Source organism: Labrus bergylta, chromosome 8 (genome assembly GCF_963930695.1).
Source record: "Labrus bergylta chromosome 8, fLabBer1.1, whole genome shotgun sequence".
In the NCBI taxonomy this organism is placed as follows: domain Eukaryota; kingdom Metazoa; phylum Chordata; class Actinopteri; order Labriformes; family Labridae; genus Labrus; species Labrus bergylta.
The window spans coordinates 21,674,618-21,700,854 of NC_089202.1; the positions used below are offsets into that span (position 1 = coordinate 21,674,618).

The 26,237-nt window shown below is 41.3% G+C and overlaps 1 protein-coding gene across 1 annotated transcript in view; it reads right to left on the bottom strand.

The window, feature by feature from the left end:
* Positions 1–1,336: 1,336 nt before the first annotated feature.
* LOC109988824 (raftlin) overlaps positions 1,337–26,237 on the bottom strand; it is a 134,589-nt gene continuing 109,688 nt past the window's right edge. Inside the window, exons 8-10 of the mRNA XM_020640407.3 lie at positions 17,013–17,116; positions 8,037–8,112; positions 1,337–7,260 (exon numbers count right to left, since the gene is read on the bottom strand). Of these exons, the coding sequence (XP_020496063.2) occupies positions 6,595–7,260; positions 8,037–8,112; positions 17,013–17,116 (846 nt within the window). The 3' untranslated portion in view covers positions 1,337–6,594. The remainder of the gene's footprint in view (positions 7,261–8,036; positions 8,113–17,012; positions 17,117–26,237) is intronic.

Here is a 26,237-nt window from a genome sequence, read left to right on the forward strand (position 1 = left end):
GTTTAATGACACAGACATGTCTGACTCAGGAACCATCAGGACGGCTGATTTACAAGGTTGTAATTTAATGATAGGACATAAGTAAGTCAAGGGGGAAGTCATGGATCTTGTCGTAATAGATTCAGAAATAAGTCTGCTGGTATGCAGTTTATTCTTAGACCTAACAAGATGAAGATCATTTTCTGCACAAAGTTGATATACCAACAGAAGTATGGTGTAAAAAAAGTTTTCATCATCATTTACCTTTAGCTCTCCCAAAAATGTTTCAAAGGCGGGTGGCCAAGATCACTGGTGGTTAGTTCAGGCACACCAGAGGCTACAGTCCTCAAAGCGGACAACCCAGGTTCAAATGCGACCAGTGACTTCTTTCCTGCAGGTCATTCTCCGCTCTCTCTCGCTCTACCTGATTTCTGGATCTATCCACTGTCCTGGCTCGCTAATATGGCTGGGAATCTTTGGGTGTCTCACGATTCGATTTCGATTCTTGAGGTCATGAGTCGATTCAGAATCGATTTTCGATTCAAAACAATTCATTTTTGAACGACAAACTTCAGGATCTACTCCAGTCATCTGTGAGACTGGCTGAATTTCTTGCAGCTACATTTGGCATTATACTGAGTTGAAGAGCTAGCATTAGCACTTAGCAGGGAGTGACTGATTAGCCCAAAAATTAAACAAATAAAAATCGATTTTTGGAAGTTATGAATCGATTTTAAATCTTAGAAGAGAAGAATCTTGATTTTTTTACATAATTCAGGTTTTTTTTTTCCACCTCTACTCGCTAATAAAGGCATAAAAATCCCAAAAGGAAATCTTAAGGTGGCAGAGACTCACAAATACTTTTGAAGTCTCTTAATCATTAAAAAAAAACATTTTCCATTGAACAAATATATGTTTTATTTCAAATTCTTAACAGTTCATTTAAAGTTTAAAGTCAAATAGATGTATGTCTTTTCACATAAAATCCTAAATTACTTTCTTGTAAAAATGTTCTTTTTACTGTAATTGGGCACAACAGTTTAAAAGACTGAAATGGATACACTTTGTTTACTTGGAGACTCAATCTTGACCCCGTTGTGCACTTGGACCTGGACTCAGTCTGAGTCTCTGTGATGTGGACTACAGCCTCTTTACAGGAGGAGTGCACACAGAATGCATTTTTGTTTTTTGTCTTTTGGACCAGCAATTGAAGTGATTTTTCTTTATCAAATATAGTTAGTTACACCCCCTGAAAAAGCTTTGAGCTTTCATACCATCTGAGTTTATTTGTATAGCAGCTGCCTCCACAAACACACTTTGTATCTCCTGGGACACAAAAGAATCGAGGACACGTGTACACATTAAATATAAATCATTTTATAATATACAAATTGTACAGATGTCATGAACAATAGGAATGTGGACATACTCAGGATAGCAAAGATAAAGAATACTTCTTCTTCCTTGATAGCAAACTCTGCTATGCAAGTGACATCGGCACATGATCAAAGATACTCAACATTCAAGATGGCAGCCGGGGTTGACAGAAAAACATCAGGGACAAAATTTAAAAAAAACCCTAAGAATACATTTTCCAGAGGCTGTGAGCAAGCTAAAGTGACAACACAGAAGAAATAATGACGGCATCCTATTGTTTCATGTTCTGTCGTTTCTACTCTGCTCATTTCACATCATAGTAGCACACAGGATATGAACCATTAAGTTTTTTTTTTTTTTTACAGCATTACCAAGAACGATTGCACCAGCACCACTACTGAGGCTCAGAGACAATTATGCTGATAAAAGACAGGAAACTGTAAATTACCCTTTTTTATACACGGATGGGTAGAGGGCCGTGGATGTATGTTTGAGCCTAACATTAGTCAAAGGTCTCCTTCTTTTCACGGACGGATACGTTTACATGGTTCAGCATCATTTAACTGATGAAGTGTCAGATCCTGCCTCGTTTTCTTCCCTCGCTCTGCCTGTGTTTTTCCTTTTTTTGTTGTAACACGCAATGAAAAAAAAAAAAAGAAAATCACAATTACCCACAGTCCCTAGAGTGAAGTCATGTCAGAGGTTAGACTGCACAGCAACCAATCAGCCCTTATCAGGGAGAGACGGGGGCCCCGAAGGCCGCGGCCTCAGGTAGGATACGAGGCCGGTTGTAACTTTTTGTCAAGGTTACGATCATCCGTGTTTGTGGATGTCCAACAGGAATGCGGTGGGAGTCAGAAAAAACACCGCCATGTCACACGAGAGCACCTCGCAGCTTAACGGACTTTCCCAAACTCAGCTCCTTTAGATAAAGTGGAATATGATCCTCTGTTTTTTTTGGTAGGATGCCAAAAGGGGGAAAAACTCACAGTCGCAGTTTCAGATAAAAATGAAAAAAAAAAACAGGACCAAGGTGGGAATACTGAAATAAACTCATTTATAAAAAAAACCCCTGAAAGATGGCAGGTAAAACGTTTATCTTAACGCAGGAGAAAAGACAGAAAATAGATCAAATCGGATGAAATGAGTTGGGGAAATGTTTTTCACTGCAAAAAATCAAATCATAGCAAGCTGCCTGATTCCTCGTCAGAAAATATCTCACTTAGCTGTAGGTAGAGTGAGCGAATGAGATTTACAGGTGTAGAGGCTCCAGTCCTGCCGCTCTGGTTGTAGGTTCAATTTCCAGTCCTGATGCTGTTTGGTCCAAGCCATCCCTCTATAATCTCCAATCATGTTTCTAAATACTAAAGTGAATCTTAAAGCTGCTATGGAGACTGAAAAATAAGTGGCTATACCCTGCACTACACTTCTGGGTATAGACATCTCATTTCAAGACACTCACCAACTCCAGTAGCATTGCTGCAGTGGCAGAAATTTGGAATTATTACAAGCAATTCAGAGCTTTTTTTTTTGCTTTCTAAATCTTGAGATAAGATTTTTTATCAGGACTTGTCAGGTGAATGTGGTTTATAATAAGTGGAATTACATATATTTTTCAACAGCATTAGACAAATTCACTAACTCAGATTGTATTTTTTGCAGTGTAAATATTCACCACCACCTTGTCGGTTATTAAAAGGAGTCTTTTTGTCATTTCACTCTACAAGTCGTATTTATCACTTTCTGACAAACATCGGTAAGGCAGAATCAAATATTCCTCGGATACAATAAGTGCTTTTTTAAAGCTCAAACAGCCCGAAGATAAAAAAGTGAGGGAGTGAGGTTTAAAGAAACAAAAAAGGATAACACCACAGAGAATGAGAGGACACAACTTCATCTCTCCTAGAGGTCGATATCCGAGTGGTTATTTTGTTGTGTGCTCGTGCAAACTCCTGTGTACAGCTGTGGAAAATCCATCCTGGCTCATTCATGACTCTTGACCTCGTCTGCCATTAGCGATGACCTCACGCTCACAGGTCTGCGCTCCGTCATAGTAGAGGTTGAGAGGACAAGGAGCATATGTTTCGGGGGGGGGTCAAACACACTTTGACCCCCCCCCCCCCCACCTCTCTCTATTTAAAAAGAAATCAACAACAGCTCTCAGGAGGTAGCTCGAAGCGTCAGTCAGAAATAAGTTTCAGCGTTAAGCGTTAGCGGAACAGCAGAGGCAACACCATAAAATCTCTCGACTCCAAAGCAGAACATTCACAATAATAATAATAATAATAATACAAATAAAATGCTCGTAACATCCTTGAAAAATAAAATCCAAAACACCTTCATGTAGACGAACTTCAATTATATCATCCCCGCAATTTGAACTCCAGTAAGAAAACAGGGAACAACAGCTTCAAAAATACCAACACTGACTGTCGCAAAAGTCTCCTGCTCGACTATAACAAACATAGAACACTGAAAAAACACCATTGTGTCTCTATAGGACATGTTTTTAAAAGCAGAGTGTGGGCCATTTACAGTATAGTCATAAGGCTAAGCTGGTCACAGTTTTTTTATATTCTACTCTACACAAACACTTGCCATTGTTACATTGAAGAAAATCTCAGCGGCGGGCGGGCGGATTAATCAAGGAGAGCACTTATTCAGCATGAATCGATCTTACTCGTTTGTAACTGCAGAGCTTCGTCTCCAAGAAGGAGACATTTTTTTTCTCGACCGAGTTATCGTCTGTTCTCATGAAACAGGAGCTCCAAATCATGACCAAATGATATTCTGCATGAATCAGGACAGAAGGTAGTTTCAGTTCTCGATTAAGCGACGTGTGAATTAAAAGGTTTTTTCTGACATATTCATCTCTCTCCCTCTCTGTCCTCAGTGCAAATGCTTCCCTATGACATCACCGTTAAATCTGAAGGCTATTTCCTTGACATGTTGAGGTGTTTTGCTGTCGATAAGTGACCCCCATTATAAATGCATGATTCCTGACAGACACCCCACTGACAAAATCCATTAGTGAGCTAATAAGTGCTCCACAGCGTGAACGTCGCCGCCTTCCTTCCCCCCCCACTTCTTTTTCCTGAAATGGAAAGCTACACGATGCCATGAAACAGCACATTACGGCTTGGTTATTGTTAGAAATGATGTCTGGTAAGGGGTGCTTAAAGAGCTGGAGGTAAAATAATGAAGGAAATCTCGGCGGGGGAATGTGGAATGCAAGTGGCCGTTACTTTAAATGAGCCTATTCATTTCTTTTATTTCACTCCGTTATGCTCTCTTTCTCGCGCTCAAACTTCTTTTCTTTGTCTCTGTTTCGCACTTCTCAATCTCTAGTTTTGGCCTCAGTAAACAACAAGGCTCTCAGTCCTGACCGCACACAGTTTAACCTGACGAGTGCTCTGTTTGTGGCCAACGCCTGGAAAGGTAATTAAGAAATGCAACTTTGCTCAGAAATAAAAAATCCTCCCTCCTGTATGTAAACGCTAACTAGGTGCGTCTGAATATGAGTTCTTGCCCTTGAGCTGCAAACATTCAGCTGAAATTTCACATCCTTATCGCGCTTGGCTTTGATTATGGAACATTCTGTATGCAAGGTGAGCTTAGCACACCACACCAAAGAGTGATTATCGGCTCTCTTTGAAGCACTTGAAGGTTTAGAGCTCAGCGTAAACAATTATCTCTTCACCCTACTTTGGATTGCCTGTCGCAACAAACGTCTTTCCCATCACCTCTACCGGCGTTCTCCTTCCACATCACGACACACTGTTTATGTTAAGACGAAAGAACGGGGGAAATGTTAAAACAGTCAGTCTTTATGATGTCAGTTTTGTGCATGAGGAAGGCCTGTGACCTGTCATAGTTCTGCTGCTTGGATCTTGGATCAGGCTCGTCTTTTCTTAGCTTTACAAGAGCGGCTCGAACTGCACAACCAGAAGGTTTACAGTACACCTTTTGAAAGGCGCTTTGTCAAACTATAACTGTAAGACTTGTGTTTAGTTTCTTAAACGATTCTTCAAAAGCAAACAGAGGACTCTCTCAAATCCATGACTGCTTATAAAACCCACAACCGCATCTGTAGTTCATCTAAATAATCCTAATCCAACAGATTGAAAACTAACACCAAAATCCATGTTACCTTTAAATGACTTTCATGTAACACTCCTCGCTCTTTTAAATGCCTGGTCACACCAGAAGTCATTCATTAAAAAACATCATTCACTTCATATCTTTGTGATATGTGTGGTTTTACAAGCTTGGTGACATATCTGGTAAACTAATCACTAACAAGCCAACATTAGTGAGACATAGTACCTCCAGTGTTGAGTGTAAAAAGAACTGCAGTTCCTCGAGTGTCCACTTGAGGCATGGAGCAAAATCATATTTTAAAAGCAGAAATAAATATGATTACAGCCTTGATTAATAAACATATTGGTACATCGCTAATTTCTTCACAAGGACACATGTCGTTATTGGGCTAAATAAGTATTAGGTAATTTGCATAATTGTGGGTGTGGCTGTGTTGACTGACAGGTGGACTTGTTGTAGCCAGGAGGCTTAAGGCCCACCTCAACTCCACCTCTTTACCTGTTAATAGATTGATTGAATTAGCATTTCCAATATGGTGAACGCCATTGTTGAGCTTCATGGCAACCCTTCAGAAACCAATGGGTGACGCCCATGTAACTAGCTCCATGTTTTATTCAGTCTATGGGTGCAACACTGCTAACAAGTTATGCTAACTTCCACCATTTAGACTCCAAACTGCAAGCAACGTACAGATATCTACTTCAACAACTCAACCCACCTTTAAATTTAGCATTTGTCTCACTCTGGTGTGACCAGGCCTTTTATCTGTGTCTGAAGTAAAAAGAAGAACTTGTTCTTTCCAATCATACCATCATTCTACTGATTCAACGCCATGTTTTCCTTCATCAAGTCAATCCAGTGTCTCCACATTGACTATCCTGCACCTGTATCTCCTCTTATGGGTATATACATTCAGTATGTGTGGTTATAGGATAGGGCGGATGTCTGCGGTTACATGAAGTCGTTGATATACTCCGGCAGGTTTCTTGGGAATTGTCCATGAAGGATTTGGAAAATGCTGCAGCGATGGGGTTCAAACCCCTTTGATTTGGATCAGGAACAACACCGGGGACGAGTTCTTGGACTGGGGAATTTGAGAGGTAGGGCGGGGAAAACCTTAACTCAGACTACTTGGGGCTACTCTTGGGTCTCGTCTGGGATTTGATTGGTCGGTGTGGCCTGTGAATCCGCCACAATCTCCTTGGCGACGATTTCTGGCTCGTCTGTTTTGTGTTTGACTGCGTCCTCTTCATCCTTGTCTTTCTCCTCATCGGTCTCGACCCCGTTTTCGATCACAGCTTTGACTCCTGCTTCACCCGCCTCCTCTTTTTCTTTGGTCTCGCTCTGGGTTTCGACAGTCGCAACAATCTCAGACACCTCCAGGACCTCGTTGTTGTCGACAAGCTCTCCGTTCTCTTTCGATCCCTCTCCATCCAGTTCAACCTTTTCTTCCCCGTCTTCTTCTTTACTCTTTTCTGCCTCGTTGTCTTTTGCGTCTGCTCCTCCATCTTTCTCTTCAACGGTCTCTATGCTGATTTCAATCCCCTCTTCAATCTTACTCAATTCCTCATACTTTACCTCCCTGGCTTTTGATGTCTCACTTTCTCTCTCAGCCTCTCCATCCATTGCTCCCGCCCTTTCATCCCTACTCTTCTCTTCCTCTTTCTCCACCTTTTCTCTCTCATTATTAATGTTGGAATCCTCTGCTTCCTTCTCACTCTTGGATTTCTTCTTCTTCTTGTTCTTTGCACTCTCTTTCATGCAGTTCTTGTTGGACTTGCCTCGAGGCTTGAAGATCAATTTCTGAAACATTCAAAGTTTACATTAGCGTGTTAGTGGAATGCATTGTACTCCTTTAAATACGCTTTTGGGCACAAAGTAGGACACAGAGACTTAATTAAGAACGGATCACAGTGGATCTAATATTGCACTGGGATAACGAGGTAATTCAAATGAGTCTCATTGATGCAGGGAAGGAAATTGAGGCCATTTTGAGGGGAGTTATTGGTGCCTCAAGGTCTGCAGTCAGACCAAACAAACAGGCAAAAAATTTAATACAAAATGTCCTCAAATACTCAAACAAGTTTTGCAGGGTTCGATGCACTGTAGGGATACAAAGAGAATTGAAATAAACTCCAAAGAAATGGACAAGAAAATCCTGTTAACGCTAGCAATTCCCTGAGTCTTAGGGCCTATTTAATTTGTTGTTGTGATGGCAGTTTAAATTTGGGTCATACAGAGCGTCAACATGGATTCATTCCACTGCGGACTAAGGTTAGCTTAAGAGGTTATCACCACTTCTCAGGGTCGCAGAGAAAGCATTTCAAACCCGGCTTCCCCAAACAAAACAAAGTCTGTAGTTGAAGAATTCCTGATATTTCAAACAGACACGAGTGCGTTCACATTTGTTCAGAGCTCTCTGCGTGTGTTTGGCTACTGGAAACAAAAACAGCAGTGGAATTGGAGGTGGCAAAAGGTGATGTTGGCTTTGGATATATGGCGAGCAGGTGACCGAATGACTTCTGGTGAGACAACATATAAGCCACAAAAAATACAGAGAGGAATGCTAGATTGTGTACCTTGGATTCTCTCCTCTTTCGGTTCAAGACGGGTCTCTGCAGGAACACAATCTGTTTGGTGGACAGACTTCCATCACTGAAAGAGGAGGACAGACAGTGTTAAGAACATCAGTAAATCATGCAGGCTTTTAAAAAAGGACTCCAACATGTGGTCATGCTGTAATAAAAGGTGATAATACAACTTTATTTATATTGCGCCTCTTATAGGGTTATATCATAACGCTTGGAAATAATTGAAGGAAATAGACAATAAAAGAAAAGCATGCAGTTCCTCCAAGTGACCACTTGGGGCTGGCTCCAAATGGAAATCAATCCCCATCAGGTCCCATATTAAAAGGTCCAATAGGTGAAATAAGGTGAAACATTTACAGTTTACAGTCTTGTACAAAACTGCTTTTTGTCTCTAAAGACAACTCTTCATGACAACAGTATATACAACATACCTATGTAGATTATACTAAAGCTTAAAGTTATAAATAATTAGGGGCATGGTCACTTAGAGGGACAGGTAGGAGCTATTAGCTGTCTGCTAAGTATGGCCTCAGTTAATTCAGTCACTGAACCTATCTGCCATAATTATCTTATGATCCAAATTCTTTTAAAGGAGATTTATTATGCTGATCCATATTTTATTTTTGGGCTTTTAATGGAGAGATAGGACAGTGGATAAAGCTGGAAATCAGGGAGAGAGAGAGTAGGGAATGACATGCAGGAAAGAAGCCACAGGCCAGATTTGAACCCGGGCCGCCTGCTTTGAGGACTACAGCCTCCATATATGGCGCACTAACCACTGCGCCACCAGCGCCCCGCTGATCCATATTTAAGTTCATACTCAAAATGTTACAATGTTGGACCTCCATACTGAACCTCGGCAACGTTTTTTTGAAATACAAGATACACAGTTTTGGTGTATCCCCGGACATGGTTTCCTGCTGCTCTGAATGAGAAGTTATGCGATCCTGACGTTTCGGTTCTGCCAATGTATCAGAGCAAAGCATGGAGCAAAGTTGTAAGACATGGTGGCTCTTTCAAGGACACGCCCACCCAGGATGCTCACTCAAATATCCCTGTGACTTCATACAGAGCTGGCCAATCAGAGGAAAGTGGACAAGAGGGGAGGTCTTAAAGAGATAGCAGCTGAAATCAACGGTTTCAGGCAGAGGCTAATATGAGGGATTAGGATTAGGGAAGCTAAACAAGGTTGGTTTTTGAGGTACACATCTCCAAATGCTACTCAACATGTGTCCCAGACTGACATAATAGATGCTGAAAGTGAGGATAATAGATCTCCTTTAAGTAACCAGGTGTGTTTTCCAGGCGATGTCACGGTTAGCCCACTGCGATCCACACAATCTCTTCTCAACTCAAGTCAGCTACTGCCACAAATAGAGTCTCAAACTAATGGCTGACGTCATGGTGGCAGTGTTTGTTATTTGATGAGTAAAATAACAAAGAAAACATGGACCCAAAAAAGCAGAACAAGAATATGTTAGGAACAATGAAATATCTGAACGATAAAAAAACAAAATAACACTTAGCAAAAAGATAGAATTGCAAGAAAAGAAGAGCAACACTTAGCAGTGTTGGGCACCATCAGTGCTACAAATAGCATTAGCTTAAGTACCTTTTCTAGTGGCTTGATGGTAGCATCTCTTTGAGTCAAATAGCTCTTTTATTGGCTTAGCTGTTTTATTGATCAAGAAGTAGCATCCAAAAAAGCTACATTCTCGTCAAAGTTGGAGCACAGCTTAGCGTTCTTTCACGGCCCCGAAATTAAACTTCTAAGGATGAGAAAAATACGGCAGCCTATACACAGACGTGTTTACAGCGGATTTACTTCTGCATGACGGTGACATCAAAGTCTAATCCTTGATGCCTACATCCCTGCAGCTGAGAAGTGCAAACAGGAATTCTTTAATTAATGTTATTATTTTGCTTCTTTTCTTTTTGTTTGCTTGGGACAAAAAGCCAGAGTACACTTACATTTATAGATTTATAGCCAGTGTTATTTATATAATGTTTTCATTTGTGACAGATTGTGGGATAACTGAGAGTGATTCTCACTCTCTCTGAACCTTTTATCAAGATAGTCAAATGATGGCTGGCCCTTTGCTCATGCTTCACGCTCTTATCTGACAGTTAAAGGATACAGGCTCCCATTCGAGGCCCAACCTCTTTACTGAAGTCGTCTGTCAGTGTCATTGCCCCCCTCCTTCCCCCCTTTTAGCCTCACAAGGAACCTGATATTTCACTCGCAAAGCTGCAGATTTGGAATTTGCCAGAATGTCTGTGTTTTACTCGTGAACAGAACATGTATTTCTTCTCTCGTTTTCTTCAATTCCCCAAATATTAATCCTCCCTCCCACACACATGTCACACTCCTGTGTTCTGCAAAAGGATAATCAGCACAAGTACTTGCGCTGACAGATTAATCGAGGCAGGAAATGCAGATTCATTTCTGAGTGTGCTTCCTGTCTCTCACGCTCCCTCTTTCTCTCTCTCTCGCGCTCCTCTGTGTGCTCGTCTTTGTCATGCACAGGCCCATTTTTTTAGTCCAGTGTGCTCTCACTTATTATTAACTCGCTCGGTTGTACCTCCCTGCTTTTTTTTTTATCTCCTGTGACAGCTGCATTTGTGACACTTTTATTGTTTGTGTCTGCTTTATTCCTTCTATCTGTTTCTATTATTGGACATGGCTTAAAAAGGAGATATTTTTTTCTGTGCTGTTATCTGACAAGTTCAATAACACACACACACACACACACACGCACACACACACACACACACATACACTCTACAGTTTAGATTCTGTCTAAACTTAAGCTGGCAGCTCAACCTTGCACGAGAAGATATGGCAGGTTTATGATCGCTGCAGAACCCTAAAAGCCAGCTACAAATCTTCTCTTTCTCGACATCAAATGGACTCGAGACTCCTCCAGCATAAGGCTTACTATCTAAACCACCCAAAGCCCAACACAACTACTTTTTTCCATTACCTTCCTCCTTCCACCATTTATCCATAAGCTATTTTCTGGGCTGTCCAGGCTGCTGAATGGCTTCCTGGCGAATCAAAGCCGAGTTTCCTGCAGAAGCCCAAGCCCATTAAGGCTCGAAAGGGAGTGGATGGTTCAGAAAATTACAGGCCTTTACGGAAACCTACTCTTGGCTGTCTGTGTCAGCTGCGCTATTATAACTTGAAGTCATACAGAAGTGCAAAAGCCTGTGTCGATTTATTCATGAATGAACCTGTTGGTGGCTTCATCTGCAGCAAAGAAAAAAGTCGAGTGCACATCACAGCTGTCAATGTGCTGCATGAAAATAAAGAGAGAACTGAAAATGCTGCAGCCCAAACTACAAACCTTAAAGCCCCTGCACCTATACATTCAAACTAGAACATAAGTAACAAGATAGACTTTTTCTTTATGGATATTTTTATTGTTTGTAACCACGGCCACAGGGTAGGTGTCAGTGGAATTGAGTTACAGCATTTTGCAGGAACAGCCTGTTTTCATTTTCCATTGCAAAGATTCACAGTGTGTGAAAAGCAGAATGATTTGTGGTCACAAAATAGACTGCTACACTGCTACTTACACTTGTACAGAACAAGCAAAGTCATAAGAGGTACCACTGTGTCAACAGGGGGCGCCAAATGTTCACTAGCTTTGAGCTACCTGCTTATTTTTGGTTTAGCTCAGTGGTTAGGAAAATATTCAGAGGCTTTACTCTTTTTTGCAGCGGATATGCATGGGTTTGAACCCGATCTCAGCCCTTTGCTGTACATCACCCCCCCCCCCCCCCCCCACCCTCTCATCCAGGGGTGTGTCCACACTTTTCGGGAGGCCCAACTGGGACACTGATAGGTGGCATGAAGTATTCTTATGCAAACACACAGGAAAGAATGGCATTTATTTACCTCTAGTGGTAAAATTGTTAACTTTTACATGCTGATGCTGACATTTGTTTATTTTTTAAGTAATATTTTTGCCTTTATTGGACAGGGCAGCTGAAGAGAGACAGGAAGTGTTTGGGACGAGTGGGGAATGACATTCGGCAATGGGCCGAGGTCTACATAACCACTTGGCTATCGGTGCCTCCTGATGTCTTAGTCCTGTATATATTCACAGTTTAAAGTGTGAACAAAACGAAATGTGTCACAGTGAAATGCAATGAAAGCTACGAGCAGCCGGTTGCATCCTGCAGCCTGCGGTTTCATCGTCTCGCACAAACAAAAATCTACTGCACACCTCTTCTGTCAAACTGCCATTCAAATAACAAAAGACACAGAAACATGAAACTAAAAGAAGAATGTGAAGATTCAGACCGAAAGAAGGTGAAGATACAGATTCAGACTTCCAATGTATCCAGATCCCCTTTTTATTCTCCTACCTGTTATAATCAGCTAATTTGTCTGCAGCTGTGTGTGTCCTTGTTCTCTCTTTCTTCATCAGTAATGCAGAGAAATTCACATTTACTGTAATTAATGGCTCCAAAAAGTAATTACCATCTGCATTAATTGAATGTTACGAACATGAATGCATGCTCGGAGACAACTACATGAATTAATGTTGTGTGCAGAAGCCGCCGAGCAGCAGTTAGCATTAATTTCAGACACTGCTGAGATCACTGACACTTATCCCAACCCCTCCACATGAAGTGCAGTCTCACACAACACAAAGGGTTCATTTGTAAATTCGCTGTTAAAAAACGGAGGCGCAAACACCACAATAAACAAATGTGAGGAGTTGTGCTAATCTGAAATGGATCATCAACCATGATATTTGGCGGGCAAAATGTTTTCAAGGCAGGGGAAGAAATGAGCTGCGTCCTACACTGTATCTAGGCCGACTCTGATTAATTAGCCATGTTGTGCTGTTGTGTTGTGGCATTTGGAAACAGAGGGGAGAGGGAGGGTGGTAGGATGAAAAAAAAAAAACAACAAATGATGAAAATAGAGAGGTAATTAATCTACGCTGTGAAAGAGCAGCTCACATGAACAACTGAGGCGGGGGCAGAGCAAACAGTCTGTCAGTGTACTGATGGAAAATAGCAAATGCACACTTTATCAGCAGGACAAAACACATAACATCATCCTATTAGAGAATAGTTTCACACGTTTCAATTAGTTGCTGTAGTTTTTCCTGCAGCCTAGAAAAGCTGCAAAGAGATTGTAGATGAAGACAACACATCAAAGACCTCAATCTTTGGTGACAACGTTTATTAAGTGAAGCAAAAGTTGTGATATGACCTAAGTCTGAGGTTTAATCCTTTTTTTACTCTCCTGTTAAAAGTTCATCTTTTCTTAGTTTCACTAGCATGAATAACTCAGCAGACTTATGAAAATAAGCTTCTGAAATTGCTTTTACTGCCGAGGGGATCTTAATGTGGTAGTTTAAGGGCAGCAGGAACTGACCGATAGTTTTAAATAAACACAATCTACTTGTGCTTTGAGAAGACACCCATTGCTCCAGTCATGCCCCTATATCCTACTAAGTTATATAACGTAACCTATGGTCATTATTCGCCACCGCAACCAAAACAGCATTGCCACCTTCAACAGACCCAGGCTCTGTACATGCAAGCTGCAGGTAGTGACAACGCTGATACTACCTACCCTACCACATGACCACTTCTCACCCCCACAACTCAACCGTGTAGGCCGATGGGCAGCAAGAGCCAGGGCAGCGAGTGGGACCCTCCCTTCACCTGTGTTTCGCCCAATTAGTCCCATGACACCTCAGGCAGGCTGGACAGTAATAACCCTTTCAATGCACATTAAGACATGTGAAGATTACAGTGAAAATGAGAATCTACAGTATTGTTCTAGGCAAAATCAAGTTTTGTAACAAATTAATCTAAGGACCCATCGGCTATTTTGTGAAGACAATATATACCTTTGAGAACGATGACCATCTTTACCGTAATTTTGGTTTAGTAGTTCTGGGCGATAAATAAAGTTTAAATTCAAATTACAATTTTGGCTTCCAATGATCATGAATGCAAAAATAATGGAGATTAAACATGTCGTGCTGCAACCTGTTTTGCGCTCGTTTTGTAATTAGTCCAGAATGTTGACGTGATAGGAGTGTTTGATTAATGTATGTGATGCAGAATAATCGTGATCTCAATATCAATAAAAATTATCGTGATTATGATTTTTGCGATAATCGAGCAGTGCTAGGGTGAAGCCAGCAGCTATTTTTTTTCCGGTCTTGAAATTTTGTTTCTACACCCTGTTATTGAGAGACATGCTTCTCAAACACTTCAGCCTAGAGACATGCACAAACAGGACCTGCGGACATGGATTAAAGATTAATGGAGAGGTGTCAAGAGTGATGCTGCTACACAAGTTCCAGGCAAGACTTCCTTTGCAATGTGCTGCATTGTTTACAGTCCAATTCAGAACATTAGAATCGACTGTGTGCTTAGAATGTAGACTGTATAGTAAGATGGATGTAGAAACAGCTGCCTGGGAGTGAAGCCACAATATTCAGAGCTGCTCCTGCTGGCTGGCTGCAGTAAAGGTCACAGATCCCACATCTTAGATCTATCTGTCATGTCAGAGGAGTGAACTCTTTTAACTACAGCAGTCATTTTTTTTAAAATTCAGACTTTTAACCAAAGTAGCTGTTAGCCTACAAGCTTTAAAAAAAACAGCAAAAAAGGAGCACACTCCAGGTGCACGACCGCAACAAGACTAAAAAGAGACAGAAAAGTCACCACACAAATGTCATTTTAGTTTCCTTTATCCTGGTAAGAAATAGCAACACAACAACGGAAGTGTTTCAGCACTAGGCCTCCATCAGCCTACTAGCTTAAACATTAGAAAATCAGTGGTTCGACCATTTTTAAGAGAGACTTACTCGTCCATACTGGAGTAAAGTATTTCACTGGTACAACATATTGTAGAACTAATTGTGTTTAAAAGGTGAGGCTACTCAGTGTGACTGAAAAACAAGCCCGGCCTTTGACCATAAGCGGATGTACACTCATATAGCAGTCATGAGTGATGAGTCAGCACGGGCTTAGCAGAGCAGCCGTTACATTTCTGTGAAGAGATTTTCCACAGCTGCTCGGCTCAGAGCTCAGCACAAATTGAAGCAGATTGAGGTCAATATGTTTCAAAGGCTGTCATAATTCTTTTAACAATAACTCGAACAGAGAAGGTATACATGAATTCAAACTGTGTTCCAGTTTTCACAGGAGTACTCTGCCGTTTACAGAGGGATGAGTTAACAATATCTTTGGATTTCGAGTTTTACAATAACTTTTCAATTGAGGCCCAGATTTTCAGATTCACATTTTCTGAACTTTTCTGAGAGTTTCCTACTCTCAACCAAAGTAAAGCACGCTGAAGTTTCCATTTCCATTTTTATTTCCATTCAGAGAACTTTTATTTGGGCAAAGAGAATCTGACAAATTGACACAGATACAGAATTGGAATAAAGTTGGCTTTTTAAATGATTCAGATGCAGCGATCAGCTATAAAATAGTACAATCACTCAAGCACATTACATGGAGTTAGGAGAATTTCTGAGTTTCTTTTGCTTTAATTGAGGGCTATTCACTCATATTGGTCCGTGCATCCTTTGCTTCTCGCATCTTTCTATCATTTTCTTCTTTCTTCGAACGGATACGGACTGAGCCTTTTGCCCAAACTCTGTATTCGTACATGTTTCTGCATGTTTTCTGGAAGATTACAGGTACCGACCAAATGTTGACCAAACATTGCAATACCACCAGAAACCATGTGGGAAGTGTAGAGCGGTGTAATGAAGCAAATGGCTTGGAAAATGGCTTTTTTTTTACACTGGAACAACTGGTTCGTGATTGAATGACCTTAGTGGAGGTCTGTGTGAGACCACGCCCTCTAGTGGAAGCATTTTTTTTCAGCTTTTCCTTTTTCCTTCAGCATGCTGTAATTCGTCTCATCTGACTCCTACCTACCCCGTGGCAGAGGTTACAGGCATCAAAAATTACAAAAAAGAAAAAGTTGGTCTCATCAGTGATGGTCTCTTTTGCTTTTCTGGGTCATTAAGAGGCTTCACTATTAATGTCAGTCACTTTCAGAACCAGTAAAAAAAACTCCTCACATGGGCTTTAAATAAAGGATCAGAGGATCTTACATTTTTTCAAACCAAAAGCCAAAGAAACAGAATTATAGAGATCCTCAACTCCCCCCCAACCCTAAGACAGACTGTAGACACTAACTACACCCCCAACCCCTTCAAACAATGAACAACAGCACCAGCACTCCAGTATTCATTACTGCTGAATACTGCTGTTTACTGAGTGTTGAACCCGACAGCTGCTTTGCACTATTTTAACTTTTTTCTAGACTTCATTGTCTTTTCTATATTGTTTTTATGAAGTGCTTTTAATGTTTGTCTTTCTTCATCGTTAATCATGTCCGTCTGCATGTGCTGCCACTGACAAGGGCCGCTTAAATGTTTTTCATTGTTTTTATATAACAAGAAAGATCAATTCTGAAACTGATAAAAAAAGATGCAATCCTTCAATATGCCTAACCACCTGAAGATCCCCATACTTGGTGACAAATGCTTGATAAACATTTTTTTAAGGTACATATTGAGGCATGTATAAGGACCTAAAGTGTTGTCTAGATTTAGCACCCCAATGGCATCAATCTGACATAAAACATTTTCATTTTGTTTGTGTTTGTGTTTGTGACTTTAACAGGTATTTACTCCTTGCAAGTTATTTATGCTTTATTGTGAAAACACTGTTTTCTATCTGACCCTGATCTACAGTAAAAGAGTCTGTAAGATCAAATTATATTAAAACAAATACTGAAAGTAATATGACGTTATACCATTTACATGAGTGCGTGCAGGTGCTTGATGATTGTTAAAAAGTAATACAAATGCTCGCAGCTGCAGTTCTCCTGATTGCCAACAGATGTCGTTAGAGGTCACAGATCACTGAATGCATCATGAATACGCAGATGAAAGTCATTACCTGTTAGTCTTGATTACAGGAGTTGGCAGCACACAGGTGAGTCTCCATCCAAATGTAGCCAGGGACTGCAGCAGAGGAACATAATCAGCCTTCACCTGCAGACCCTGTGGAGACAACAAGATGTCCATTAGACAACTTGTAATCATCCGGAACGACCTTAAACCTGCACATAATCCCCGCCCTGGGTCCTCCCTGAACACCCTGCACAGCACAGTGGACGGTTTGCATGCATTTTATGTAGCATTTCAATCTATGATTACAGCTGTGGAGCATCGCAGTCGGAGATGTAATCAAGCGCTGTCAGCATTACTTAGGAACTCAAATCCTGGTATAAAAAAAAATACCTCTCAGATATGCTGGCTTTGATAAAAATGTGTGTGCGGTCTAAGAAAAAAAATGCACACAGGAGAGAATAAAAAAAAAAAAAAAAGAGACATAAATCAACTGCTACAGAAACTCCCTGGTTGCCATGAGTCAACATGGCAACCGTGTCTATTCCTGACAAGTGTGTGTCAGCACTGTAAGTCCTTGAGCAAATAGACTGACTGCTCATGTGAAACCGCTCACTTTGAGGTAAACATTTTAATGCTATTAGCGCTATTTTAACACCGTGAAGCCAGCCAGAGTCGCTTTGTCTCACTGACAGATTTAAATATTACAATTTTAACATTTGAATGGATATTTTGAGTGATGAGGAATAAGTGCCTGTGTGTGATTCATACTGAAACACACTGATTATTTCATGTACATTCAGAACACACACACACACACACACACACACACACACACACACACACACACACACACACTTACACACTCACATACACATACGCCAACGCTTGGAAAGGAAGTGTGCTTGTGGCTTGCCTTGTCAGACATCTGCCTAAGAATGCAAAACCACAACGTGTGCCTGTCAGATTGTGCCTGTCAGATTGCTCGTACCCACCTCAACGTGTGTTTGGCACGCACACACAAAAGGAAACACACCCACAGAGCTTCCTCATGTAAAGGGACTCTATTCTCCAAAATTGTACCTAACGTTATGTTCTATGCAAAATAAAAATCATGCACAGTATAAGACAAAAGTGAAATAAAACTACTCAGGCCGTTTCCTTTTATGCATAAAGTCTAGGCTGTTACACTCACTAGTGCATTGTGGGTACTGGAATGAGTCAAAAAAAGGCATTGAACATGAACAAAGTACAGCCTGAGAACTTTCCGTCTATTCATAGCCCTCTGATCAACTGTATGAAACAGAGAGTTGAGAATACATCACACCTACACACGGCACATTAGCCTTCACTGCACTGGCAAGTGTGAAAGTCTTCTCTAATTAAAGCTGCGCCAGGGCAACGTTTTCATGTGGAGATATGGTGGAGCCGCCTTCATCAGCCTCGATATCACAGAGCAGCAGATTAACAGAAAGAGCAAGTCGTGTGCAGTTTACTGATGACAGCATAGTTCACTTTTTTTTCTGTTTGGAGCTGCCAATATTTAGTTCTTCACTGGAATGGTTGCTGTGCGTACTATGGAATTTACTCCTGTCGAGGTTAGCTCATTTTAAAGGAGCAATATGTAACTCTGTCACCTAGTGATTAAAATGGTTACTGCAGTCTAAATTCAAAACATTGCAGCGAGCTGTCTCCCTCTGCCCACTCCTCTCTAGAGTCCATGCTCACACAGGTCACCATGTGGTGGACACTGAAGCTTCAGTGTTTAGCCAGCTCTGCATTGGTTTGTAAACCTTTCTGTGTTCTAACCTCTCTCAATTTTTCAAAAGCATCTCCAATATTGATCCTAGTTTGAGCACGTTTCTGCTCGTGGAGCTTATTAGAAACATGCAGAGGCTTTTTAGGTCGGGTACAATCACTTCTATCTAGTTCTCTTGCCCGCTTCCATCGCTGCAACACCTGTTGGTTTGACCTGATAACTGGTTTCATATCTGGCAAACCGAGGGGCCTCCAAAACGGCTTTGTGGGGGGGGGGGGCTTAAAACTGCCTACCTTCTCTGGTCCAAACAAATCCAGTGCATTCAGCACCAGAATCTAAAGTTAGAAGGAGGACATACTGGCTGCTGCATTGTTGTCAGAGAAGCCAGCACTTCAACATAGCATGTTTCCTTAATGTCTGATCATATAGTAAGGTCATTTTATCATTTAATTCAGGAGATACCTTAAATTGCTATTGTCCACCCCCCCTTTGCTTTGTGTTCTCATGGTCCTGCTCACCCTGTGGATGATTCATTCTGTTAAAGCCCACTCACTAAACATTCTCCTTTTCATACCAACTACAAGGTCTTCATTTAGTACAACTGCATCTACTATCACTCAAGTAGTGTATACCTCTGCTATTTCTGCCAGTACAACAAATGAGATTACTACTTCACACTTTTGAGTACTGCTAACTCTGAGAAAACAGTACTCTTTGGTAGCTAAACAGAGAGAATAAAGAATCGGAGAATCTCTGAGAGACTGATCAGCATGCAGCGCTCATTCTCTGCCATGAGACAGACGATGAGACAAAACACTTAAAGCCACTCCAGCGCACATCGCCTCATTTTTCTTCCACAGACTCGTATTGACCAGGATGACACGACGTGCACAAACAGACCTAAAGCAGTCACATATCAAGTTCTTCGTTGTAAAGAGCTAATCGTTAGAAAAGAAGACACAGCTCCAGACATTATTTACACGAGCATTACTTTCAGAGTTCCTACAGGGAGCGGTGCATCTACATTTTTCGGGGGGTTTATGTTGGAACCACTCCCAGAAACAGGCTCTCTTTTTAAAGCTTGCCCGGAAAGTAAATTGAGAAATAATTTTTCTGTAATGGCTTGCTGTTCTTTGGAGGTAGTGAGAGTTAATCACAGTCCCACGAGTCTGGCTCCCCTCTCTCCTTGACTTATTATGCAGGGGCCACCGTGCTGCATCAGCACTCCAGCACCAACCTGAGAGCCCGAAAAAACAAAGTAATCACACCGCCATCTTTGTCTTCGATGTTATCTCAGTGACTATAAAGGAGGACCACAGGGTAGGCGGAGAGAGGAGCTTGTGGTTTAACCGCCTCGGTCAAAGCCACTTTAAATGAAATATATTTTTTTTATTCCTGAGATCATCTCTTGACGCGGTTAAACACCTTATTTTCCCCCTCTAGAAAATGCGTCCTATACCAGCTTTTTTTTTAAAGCACAACTCCATAGGAAGAGGAGACTTTGTCAGACACTTTCACCATCAGTTCTCCAGGTTGATAATGGTCGCAAAATAACAACAGCAGAGGCTATAAGCAAAACCTCCATTCTGTGTTTTTCAGAAATCACATTCATAAATAACCTCGCATTTGGGAACGTATGTAGCCAAAACAAAGTGTGTTTACAGGCCTATCGCAGAGGAGAGGCAGCTGCAGGTCAACTCCAAGTTAAGCCACCTTTACGGACTCTGCAATGTAGACACAACAAACCATGACTCTCTTTTGCACCAGCTCTGGATATAGCTGTTATTTAGCTGACCACAGGGTCAACAGGTTGGCAGACACAGTCAGGTAATGATGAAGCAAATACCTTTAAAAAAAAAGAAAAAAAAAAGGCATTCTGTTCCTGATAGGCTCGCTTGGCCTGGAGCGTTGTCACAGCAACAGAAATTGCAGTATCGAGCAAAGCACCGCAATAACCTTTTTCTGAATGTGATTGGTCCTTTTAAAAAAAATAAAAGAAGAAGCATTTAACAATAATTGATAACTATGCTTTTAATTGTGCTGCAACCAGGCAGAAGAAAATGTATATGACATTCTTTTAATTCTCACCTCGCTGTAACATTTGATCTCGGTTGGGCATAGGCTGTATGAAGAATGGACATCACAAGAGCGAGAGAAAAGTGAAGCCAAAAGGTTTACAGCTCCCTTTGCTGACTGGCTGCAGTATAGGTCTTAAACTCCACCTCCTCCATGTTAACAGCTGGAACAGGTGGCAGACTTTAAAACAGGCCAAATACATGTTCTCAAACTTGTGTCATCATATTGAGTTCTTATCATGCTGATTTACGTCCAAGTGTTCATGTTTCATGAGAAGTATGGTTTGATTTAGTTACAGTGCAGAAGTAACGTCATGATCGACAGCGCCGATGACAAATCCTGCAGCGTTCTTAACTTGATTAGCGGAGTAATGGAGGATCGGCAAGAAGTAAGATAAAGAACACTAAGACAAGAGTCATTTCACTTTTTTAAACCCTGAGTGTTTGCTTCAAACCAACACAAGGATGTAGACCAGGGATACTCGAGCCACATGTGGCTCATTTGGGACTAGTTGGGGCTCTTTTAGGTCCTACTTGGAAAGTAAATTATTATAAAGTAATTATTTAAAAAAAGGGAAACATTGTCAGCACAAATTATTCTTTGCAAGTCAAGTCACTGTGTTTCCTACACATATTTTAGGAAAGAAAGAGGTTTTCTGATTGAGGCTCTATTTTTTGGGTCAATGTGGCTCTTAAGTCTAACAAGGCTGGGTACCACTGATGTAGACTGTATCGACTGGAGGAGCGTTTTTTTTCCGGTAGTTTGGTTAATTGTAATGTGTGCTTTAGTGAGTGGTAAAGACGGGGGTCTATTCCTCTCATGTCTTGGCTACACATGACGTCACCTGTGCAACACGTCAGCGCCGTCACATGGGTATTTTGGCTTCAGTTTTGCTAAATGGAAGGAGATGAACACAGGTTGTCCATATACTGTATGTATGCAGCCAGTAGGTTTGTAGCTCAAGACTGGACGCTCAGATGAATAGTAAGGGGCAGGTATTATAAGTTTTCTTCTTCCTGCTCCTGTTTGCTCATGGACAGTGTTTCAGTATAATGAGAAAATATTTCATGTTGTGTTTTATTGTGTTGGAACCATACACTGAAATGAGCAAATAAATCAAATATGAAATGAAATAGTTACACTTAATGGTTGGCTTAAAAGTTAGGACTGAAAGTTCACTTTTGCCCTTAAAAACAGAATTTACAGTCAAAGGGGGAACAACACCTCGGCACACGGTCCATTTTTGCATCTTTTCCAGAGCTTTTGATTGTTTCACAGGATCTAAAAATATCATTAACTGCATTATAGCATATACAGCCAGGCACTCCCAAAGCACACCTACGCACCATCTGGGGACCTTTTCCCTGCTTAAAACTGCAGAAGACATCCAAAGTGCATCCAAACTTTAATTTTTTATGAGGCATTAACCTGCCTGTGACTCAGACTAAAGTATGCAGCCTGATAAAACATGATGAGGTAGTGTGGAAAACAAAGGATCAGCCGGTGTGCGCAGATGTTCCTCCCGTGTTGTCAGGGAGAGAGCTTTTATCTCCTACTTTTGCAAGGAGGAGAAAAATATCAGCGTATGATGATTGAAACTGATGGTTCAACTGCAGGTTTCAGAGAAGAAATCATCAGACAATCATCTTCCAAGCAGCAGCACTAATTATTTTATTTTAAAAAGACAAGGGCCCAGAGCTGATTTCTGACAGGGAGCTGCAGAGTTACTTCCTGTGTCTCCGTTTACTGCTTTGCTGAATTAGCCTGCTGGCTAGTTAGCTTCATAGTAGATGTTTTTTTAGGTTAACTCTTAACCACAACCTACTTTATGAAAAGAGGGGCACAGAAGACAAAGACAAGACATTTTCTATGACATGGTTATCTCAAGCCCGACTCAGATCTGCCCCTCGGAGAGTTTAGTTTTGCTCATTACTTCAACACAAGCTTGTCTCTGATGTCCCCTCGGCCTGTTTCCTGTATTAAACCACACATAGACATTACAGTCTGAAGATAGGAAGGAAAAACCCTCTGTAGAGTTAAAGTCCTGCCTTCATGTGCTACAGATAAGGGAAATATTACCAGCAAAACGTACTTAAAATCTCCAAGTTAAAGACCTGGTTCTGCAGAAAAAGCTGCAGCCGTGACTGTTTTTTTTTTTTTGTAATCAAGTGGTAAGTCAGGAGTTGAAACGTGAAGCCAATGCAGAAATGCAAAAACCTGCAGTTCCTCTAGTGTCCACTTAAGGTGGACGCAAAAGCATAGGTTATGTTAAAATGGCCATTTTTACCGCAGAGATAAACATCTTTACAGTCTGGTACAAAAGAACACATTCTGAGATCAATGTTGTTACACACTGAGTGGATGGTGAGTAATCATCAACTCATCATTTGATTTAAAAAACCCAATAGTTCTTCACAAATGTTTTTAATAAGAGGCGTAGCTCCAATTAAGTTTCACCTTTGTCTGTTTTGACCTACAGGCTAGTTGATTACGTCCATGTTTCATACACTCTGTGTGTATTCTACGGATTACCTAAGAGTAAAACATAATTTAGTAAAGACAACGAGAGGCACAGTGGTGAGCTGAAAACAAACTAAGCTGCACCCAGACTGCCGAGCTGGCCAAGCTTCTTCAGGTGTGAGTGGGCAGGTGCTCTCCTCTGGTTGGTCGATTGAGCACAGGTGAACAAAATCAGGCCTGGAGGATGCACCAAAACATGCACGTCCCTTCCAAAGGGTCCTTCCCCACTCTCTCCCTGGTTTCCTGCTATCCACTGGTCTTTCTAAAATAAATACCCCAAAATACTGTATATCCTTTAAGAACGGGGACACCTTGATTGAAAAAGGAATAAGTAACACTATGGGGTAATATTTTCCCTCTAAAGATGCATATTTGTTACCACACATAATTTAAAGAGCAGTGTTACTTTTAAAAACATTAATTTCTGGTGATCCTTGACCATTGTTGATAAACTACAAAATGTTTTGTTTTTTCTGTTATTTCTTGGTTCTTACACCTGATTAACAGCTGCTCCTCTGTCTCGGGTCTATCTGCCGACCCTCATCACATCGTCTGACAGAGCGGGCGACATCTCTCACACACAGAGGGGACGGTGCAAATTACTCTCCTACTATCTAGGTCACCTTCTCTCTCACCTACATGTCACACAGGATAGAGATATCACAGACGGGAGATTTACCTCTACCGCCCGCTCTCTGCACAGCATGCAGGCCGCCGCAGGGAACACAAAACAAATCGTACACTGTAAATAATGCACAAGGCGCTATTGGTGAGGGGGGAGGAGTCAAATCTACATGCTTTGTTCTTTGCATCAACAATGTGTTCACGTGTGAAGGAGGTTCCCTTTATTTGTCTTTAAACTACGTCTTCAAAGTTTTCCTCGCTGCAGTACCGACATGTGATGTGGGGCCTTAATCCCACTTTCTTTAAAAAGAAGACTGTGATGTGCTGCTTTTCAAAGCGCCGGATGTAAGTGAATTCTGAGAATGAGTGACAACAATGTCAGCTCTGCTAAGCTCCTTTCACTCCCTTTGACTTTGGACTGCCATTTCTTACATTTGAACTCCAGTGATATTAACTTTTAAAGGTGCCTTCCTGCAGCAGCAGCAGCAGCAGCAGCACACACTCTCTTCTAAACTCTGAGGTTTATGAGATGTCGAGATGAAGGAGCAAGCGGGTGAGCGAGCGATCCGGCGACATCGTCACACAGAAGAGCTTGAAGTGGTTCGGAGAACGTTTCATTTACCGACGATCATGCTGTGATATCAAAAGCTTTTTGCAGGAATATAAAACACTATGCACAGAGAGTAAATGCTTTCGGAAATCTGTAAGTCTTTAGTTAATAAAGAATAACCAGCTCCTTATACTCAGCCTTCAGATCCTCTTTCAATCTACAGACAGCAAGGAACAAATCAGTTAAGCTTCAAATCATTTTGTAAGCTTTCAACTCAAAACAAGCTCATGTTTCAGCTGTAGTTATCGTACCTATTAAAATGATTCTAGTCTGGAAATAGTCCGCTTTACGTCTTGTTTTGTACCTCAACCGTTTTCTTTTGGGTTATATCTTTACAGAAGTCATTTCACCTTCTGTTGACATGCAGTGGCCTCACATTGCAGTTTAAACCTGAGTTATGGGGCACTGGTGGAGCAGTGGTTGGTGCACGCGCCCCATGTATGGAGGCTGTGGTCCTCCAGGCGGGCGGCCCGGATTAAAATCCGACCTGTGGCTCCTTTCCCGCATGTCATTCCCCACTCTCTCTCTCCCGGTTACATTTAATTTATATGTATATATGTATGTATATGTATTATTTATTTATGATTTTTCTTTTGTTCCTGAAAAATAATGAGCAACATCATCTAGAAATATCTTTCTCCATCACATTAGTTGTATTTTCCAAAATATCTTGAGGTTCATCTCTAAAACGAGCGTTCCTTTCCGTTTGTGTTCTTTGAAGCTTAACATCGGAAGACATATTCAAGCCAGAGCCGAGATGTTCCACAAGGCTACACCTCGATACCAGCAACATTTCCTTTTAGCAGGAATATGTTGGATGTATTTATTTTTTATTTTTTTAATGTTGGTATTATCATGGAACTCAAGTAAAGCTCTCTGCAGGATGTACAGTCGTCATAATGGACCCACTGCTCGGCTGAAGTGGATAATGGTGAAGAAAACATAATTTGAGGAAAGGCAGGAGCTTCTAAGAAACATCAGAGTCCTCGTAGATGTGAGCCGAGCTGTGCTAGGCTTAGGTGAATATCAGTTCATCTTTTAATAAAAAAACACACACACACACACACGCACACACACACACACACACACACACACACACACACACACACACACACACACACACACACACACACATGAATGCTGTTGTGGCTCCGTGCTCTTTCCCTGTTTTATCTGGAAGACTGAAACGCAGCACGACCTGCTAATGCACTTTGTCCCTCTTTTTAAATATAATCTTGTGCTTGTTGAAAACATTCTGACTGAGGTCTGCAGGAGGACATGTTCTGTTTGGTTATTGCTTATCTAGCTTTAGTACATAACATCTAAAGTCCTTTCTGTATCGATCCCCCCCCCCCCAGACATACAAGTTTTGTAGCTCGTCCTAATTGGAGCTTCATAGCAGCAACCCCTAATAAGGTATTCATTTTGAGCCCTCCATATGGATCATCCCTCTGGTTTCTTTTCAGGTCACTTTGCTCAGGAGGAAACTGTCATGTTCTGCAGCTGTAATGTATTTATAATCATCTGTGCTGTTTCTTCTTTTTTAAGGATTAAGCTTAAAGAAATGTGTGTATCATCTCTTTAGCGCTGATGACATTTTTATGCAGAGTATGTGCAGCCGTCTCGCCGCTGAACACCCTGCACATACAAGAACATTTCCCCTGCTTGTCATTTTATCCATTTTG